Raw genomic sequence first — 6910 nt, 5'->3', positions numbered from 1 at the left:
TTGTCTGCTTTGGGCCCCCCTCTCTTCCCTCACGGTTTTGTTTCTGGGAACTCACGAGCAACTTCCCAGTAGGTCACCATCATGGGATTGTTCTAGCCCCAACTCACTTAACTTCGGAGTTCCCATGGAATCCGAAGCCAGTGAACTCCCAAAATGCCTTGTGCTAGATGGAGGTGGGCATGTACATATAAGGCACATCACCCCCTCTCTGTTGGTCGATATGGGATGTTACAGTGGAGAGCGGATTTTTTGGCAGAGAGAGAGAGAGGAGGAAGGTTGCTAAGTTTGTTGGGTACCTTTATTTTGTCAGAATGGGGATGGGAAAGGTGGTTGCTGGGGTTGGTTGAGATTAGGGAGAAAGTGGTGGGGGTTGATGATTGAGGGAGAAAAAAATGAGATATTTTTATCTTAACTCTATTTTAAATAATTTCAAGCATTTTTTTATATTTATTTTAAATTTTGAATAGTTAAATTTATCAAAATATTCGTGTCAAGTCAGCTGATTTAACAATTTGATATGAAAACTAACGGAATGGGGCAACTTTGGTCACGTAATAGAAGTTCATGGGGGAAATTGAGTCATTTGAAACGTCAGAGGGCAAACTGAGACTATTTAAAAACCACAGAAGGCATGTCAACAAATAAGCCTTACAACTTTATTGTCTTTAAATACCTCATCACAAGTATGTTTTGGGCCTATGTTCTGCTACACCATGATATGTATAGATATATATATATATATATATATACACACATTATTGTGCCTATATTTGATGATCTGTAATCATCATCTTGTAAATTTTTATTTTTTTTTTTAAACTCGTACAAAGAATTAATTCTCATAAAGATGTTGAATCCCAACAGCATCTTCAAACCAAAATCAACAAATACAAATATTTTCACCTACCAACTGTCAATTGTGTGAAGAAATATGTATATGTATATTAAGTGTACAACCATTAACACAAATATAAATGCTAAACCCAACATGTGCTAGGGAATCCGTACGTAGCACTGCCCATTTCACATTTGTTATTAACTTGTAGGGCAGCCTTTGTCATTTTGCCTTGAATGACATAGCCAAAACGAGAGGAGCTAGACCAGCTTGGAGAGGGTAGTTTGCCCTACTATAATCCGTTTTTTAGGCTCAATTAATAGTTGTTTTGATTGATCGCGTTATATGAACGGTGCATTTATTAGAAAACGAAAAATTTATCAACTAACCATATATTTATGTGATGAGGACGACGGTGAAGCATATCCACCACCTGCGCGTCTAACTCAGCTGCATAAAAAGTCATACATTTCCCAAGTTGAATGCATTGAGAATGCATGACTTGTCCATTCTTAAAATACTTATGCAATTCTTTCCATTAATTGTGAAACAAGGAACTTTGTCTTTTTAAATATCTAACGCATTATTAATTACGCTACCGTAATCATACGTATTATTATTTTTCTTGATTTAGAATGGTTTATATTCACGGTTTCAAAAAATTTAGAGGGAGTGGAGGCTACCTCATTCCAAGACTAAGGTATACCAAGATCTCTTTGAAAACTTATAAAGGGGATCTTAGCCCTAAAATGATTTATATTCAGAATTTATACCATCACATGATGACAAACTGTTTGACGAAAAAGAGAGCATTTATGATAAAAAGCAATAAGCATATTTTGTAATTTATATATATATATATATATATATATATATATGAGAGTAGTAACTCCATTCCCTTTTGTGCAAGATGGCAATGTCCAAAAGTGAGCTTATCCCAGAAATACACATGGAATCTGTGCAGACTGTGACACCGTTGAGAATAACGGAGCCACGACAAGCACGCCAAGTGTTGACGGCAGACCCTATCGGTTCGGGAATATTCAGGCATTGCCTGCACATCCTTCTTTACCACGCAAAGGCAAGCCAAGATGATGCTCGTTGGTTTCATGTTGGATGGCTCAAGGAGTCACTAGCAAGGGCCTTGTTGGAGAATCCAATATTTGCTGGTCGGTTTCGAGAAGGAGATGAATTGATGGAAATTGTGTCAAATGACAGTGGCATTAGACTTCTTGAGACAAGGATCCCAGCTTCCTTGTCTGAGTTTCTTGATTTCAGGGGCAGCAGAGGCAGAAAGGATGCAGAAGCTGAGCTTGTGTTTTGGAAAGATATTGATGAACAAAATCCTCAGTACTCTCCACTTGTTTATGTTCAGGTAATTAATTAATTAAGAAATCATACGTAGGAGCTTGGTGTTGAATTTATGGATCAAGCTCTTTTATTTATTTATTTATAATACTTTTGTGTTTCTTAGGTGACCAATTTCCAGTGTGGAGGATGCTCAATAGGAATTAGCTGCAGCCTTCTTCTGGCAGACATTTTGTTGAAGGAAAACTTCATCAAGAAATGGGCTGACATCCACAACAATATGCTTTCAAAAGATGATCTACCTGCAGCACCAATGTATTATTTCCCTAACACTTCAAAATGTACTGATAGCTCCCCCACTAGCATATTTAGCTCTAATACTAGCAAAAAATCTAGCCAAACTATGATTTTCAATATCCCGGGGGAGCATGTGAATTCGGAGAATGATTATGCATTGCAATTTTGTGTTGAAGAAGCAGAGCGCAAGTTTGGTACCAAAATGACTCCCAAGTGGTCCTTGTTTTTGAAGACCAAGTCCTGCAATTCAATCAAGGTTGAGAACTTTCCAAAAGATGGACTTATTAAGCCGAAATCAGGCCTTCAGAGTCAAATTGCAGCAGCAATCTGGGATGATTTCTGCGCAAATGACATCGAATTTCGCAAAGGGAATAAGCCTGCTCTTGTTTCGTATTGGATCGGATTCGTTTCCGGTGGACTTGTCATGGCAATGCCATCAGCTGATCAAAAGGGTTGCCCTGATGAAGTGAAAGTGATTGTCACAGTTCCTTATCAGGATGAATTCTAGCAGTCTTCAAAATCACAGTTTCTGGTAAATTTGTGTTTCTATCTAAGAAATGTATCTCTATTTAATTTGATCCATCAAAATTCATGTATAATTTAGTGCAATAAGATTCAAAGATATAAAAAGTGCATGTGTTTTTTATGGTAAATCAGAAACAAAATTGAGCTGCATCCTAAATGATATTTTAACAAGCAAACTGCCAAGCAAATTGGTCCTTTTGTACTTGCTAAGTTGTTGGGTAGTGGGGTAAGAAAATTAATCGTATCCCTATGTGTCTGTGACCAGTCACATTTGATGAATCAATGAGCAAAGTAATTAAAAGGGCAGCTTTCAATTGACAGAGTAAAACTTGGTTGCAACAGAAGGATAGCGTTGGTTTGCTATTTCCGAACAATAATGTTATGCCACGTAGAAGTGTTATCACGTATGTAGTGCTATTCCCGTCTCATGCAAATCTTTCTCCTATTGAAGTTAATTCAATAATGGGCCATGGGTATTTAATTATTGAGCCATGCCTGAAAATGCGAGTCTCCCAATTGAGCAACTTTGCATTTAGTAACAGAGACAGCTCTTTAACTATCTCGCAGAAAACTTGTGGAGTAAAGTATGCCATGGTTCTCTCTTTCGTCAGCATATCATCTTAACTCTTCACTCTCAGAATTCCACAATGCTTACTCAAAAAATTGGGCAAATTGCTTACCAGAAAAATAAATAAATAAATGAATATTGGGAAAAACCCCAAATTATGACTTGAGCTGATAGTGACTTATATCCAAGCATCATCTTGAATTTGAAAATACGAAAATATCAACAAAAGAAGTAACAAAATATGTTCCAGAAAAAAGGAAAAAAAAAATAATTGACAAAGAAATAAAATCAATTGTGTACACGCAGTAAAAAAGAGCGATGAATTCATAACGCCTTTTTCAAAGACAAATGGAGATATAATGGGATAAAATTGGATGTGAAGTTTCTCAATATGCATGGGACGTGCACGAAATCTCAATGGGTGAGTCAATTTTTGATATCAAGCATTGAAGTGTGGAGAGGGGACGTTAAACGTACAACTTCACTCTCAATAATTGTGATCTCTATATCTACACCATGTGAGGCAATGTTTGCTTGCTCTTTAGTCCTCACAAGTTCACAACCACAAAGCTAAACCCTCGTCAAGTGTACTATCAAAAACGTGTTAAGCATACTCTTCACAGAATTCGGTACCTCTCTGGCGTGAGAGTTAATGTCTTCAATGCTAAAGCGCTTATTGTTGAACAATTGACTCCAATTTCTATACATGGCCTCTTGAGCATCGAAGATAAATAAGGTGTTGTGTCACTATCGGTATCCCTATTTAGTATCTCATTTTTAATTTCTTATTGACACAACACAAAAGTTGGTTCCCTATCTTGTGCGGAAATACTCCAAGATCTTATTGTTGATGGACTATGTGACGACACACACACAAGCCCTTTTGAGAATAAAACACACACACACACACACACCTAAGAGAGAAAGCAAACACACAAGAACACAAAGATTTATAAAAATTTGACCTTGTGCCTATGTCTTCTTGATAATCCACTCAAGAAATTCACTAACATCTAAAAACAATTTTGGTTACAACTCATAAGAGATTTTTCAAAATATGATGATACTTTAAAAAGCGACCAGTCATATTTGGCACAGTGTTTCATATTTGCTCTCTATGCAAAGTGACTAGTCGTCGGAAAAAACGATCGGTCGCTTCTTGTCTGGCGTGCGATTTTGAAGTGCCTTTTGAGTATTTAGATGTGTCTCTTGATACCTAGGTATTTGAATTAGATATATGAATGTTAGAAACACTTCATATACATATTTCAAAAATAAAAACACACTCTAACATGAAGAGATGCGTTCTCATTGAAGTGGTACCTCTTGATAAAGAGGTGCAATCCAGGAGTTACATGGATTTCTGAATTTGAATAACACCAATTCATAAAAGACACAAACCCCTCTATAAATGGAGGAGGGTTCTCTGCCAAAGGATATACAATTCAACCAATACTCTTCTCCATCTATTTCTATAAAAGCAAACCATCTAGAAGTTATATCCTGCAATATTAACTCCTAGATATTCTTGAGCATCCTTGTATCCACATATATAGGCTAAGGCTTCATTGTATCCAAATAGCTTATTTATTCAACCTCTCTGCACACAAGTTGTGGGGTCAAATAAAGTCTGAAAGACAGTATTTATACGTGCCTTGAAGCATCTTTCATCCTACCATAGCCATATCCATACAACTAGATATCCAACACAATTTAAACCCCCCTTTACATATCCCAAGAACCCTAGCTCTCTTTTCTCTCATCATTTGCTCAAACCCTTTGATGCTCTGGAAAACACCATTAAATTCCGTCTTGAATTCCCTTGTGGCTCTCTCTTCTTATTAACCTAGCCCTGAAATTCCTATTTATAATGCATAGGACTTTCGCTGCAAGTTAACTAGGCATAATAAACCAAAACCCTATTAAATTAGGCTCGAAAACCTCAAAAATAATAGGAAAACCAAGTCAAACACGCCAAAACGTCAAAATCACGTGCGGCACTACTCACGTGGCGATTGGTCATCGAGATTGGGCTATCGGTCTCATGGAGTTGAAGAGACGACCTGAGCTCTCGGTATAAAGTCATCGGTCGCTTGTCCAACGATGACTAGTCGCTGGCACTCTGCTGCTCATTTCTTAGACTTATTCTTCTCATCCCGTTGCTCATTTTGCAAGCTTTGGTTCCTCTTCCTTCTCCCTCATCATCCTAGACAATTCCGCTTCCAATGGTCCTTTGATCCACACTTGAAACACCCTTCATTGTTCTCAGATCTAGAATTTCCACCATTGTTTGACTTGCCCCCATGCTTGCTTGAATGACCCCGCTCTCCGGTCCTCGCCACAAGGCCTTCACCTTGAGAGCTATCTCCAGAATGTTGAACTATGATGTCATGCATCAAGATGTCTTGCATCACGTCCTTATACTTCAAAGTTCCCTTGCCGAACATAAGCGTCATGCGGAAGTGCTTATAAGACAGAGACAGAAATGTCAAAAATATCACGACCTTATCTTCTGACTTATAAACCTTATCCATTCTTTGCAAATTCGCAATACACCTATTAAAGGTGCTGACATGCTCCATTAGACTTGCACCCTCCTCCATCTTTAAAGAATGAAGCTCTTCCTTCAAGAAGAGCTTGTTGGACAACGATTTTGACTCAAACATCTCTTCAAGTTTCTCTTATGTCTACTTTGCGTTGTCTTCCATCACATTACACAACACTTCATTAGTGAGGTGTTGTTCGATAGACCCTTTAGCAAGCTAGTCTAGGTTGTCCCACTCCACATCCGTCATGGTGTCCTGCTTCTTTTCTTTGCCTGCCAAGACTACACAGAGACCTGCTTCTTAAGTACGTACTTCATCCTCCTTTGCCAAAGAGTAAAGTTCTCCTTGTCGATGAACAACTTCAACTCGACCTTCACAGTCGACATCGGTTGTGGTGTCTTCTTGTTGCTTGTCATTGTCAACACACTGCCGCTTTTTAAATTGTAAGAGCACTTGGGCATAAACCAATACCCCTGCCGAACTAGGCTCATATACCACTTGTTGTGCAAAAACACTCCATGATCTTGTTGTTGATGTACTATGCAACATCACACACACAAACCCCTTTGCAAATAAAACACATACACACACCGAATAGAGAAAGCAAACACAAAAGAACACAAAACTTTATAGAGGTTCGGCCTTGTGCCTACGTCCTCTTGGTGATCCACTTATAAATTCACTAGTTCGTAAGAACAATTTTGGTTACAACTTAAACCCCCTTAGCTCTCACAAGAACCCTAACTCTTTTTTCTCTCACCCTTTGCTCAAACCCTTTGATGCTCTTGAAAGCACCCTTGAAGTCCCGTGTGTCTCTCTCTTCTTATTAAC

The 6910-nt window shown here is 38.2% G+C and overlaps 1 protein-coding gene across 1 annotated transcript; it reads left to right on the top strand.

Annotated features, from left to right (window-relative positions):
* Nucleotides 1-1744: 1744 nt before the first annotated feature.
* LOC117628384 (anthranilate N-benzoyltransferase protein 3) lies at nt 1745-3041 on the top strand. Its single transcript, XM_034360816.1, has 2 exons — nt 1745-2210; nt 2310-3041. Exons 1-2 carry the CDS (start codon nt 1746-1748, stop codon nt 2946-2948), a joined length of 1104 nt encoding a protein of 367 aa, XP_034216707.1. The 5' UTR covers nt 1745; the 3' UTR covers nt 2949-3041.
* The last annotated feature ends 3869 nt before the right edge of the window (nt 3042-6910 follow it).

The sequence above is a fragment of the Prunus dulcis genome, chromosome 5, assembly GCF_902201215.1.
Source record: "Prunus dulcis chromosome 5, ALMONDv2, whole genome shotgun sequence".
NCBI classification, from domain to species: domain Eukaryota; kingdom Viridiplantae; phylum Streptophyta; class Magnoliopsida; order Rosales; family Rosaceae; genus Prunus; species Prunus dulcis.
Note: the sequence above shows the minus strand (reverse complement) of the source record. Positions and strands in the feature narration are given on the sequence as shown.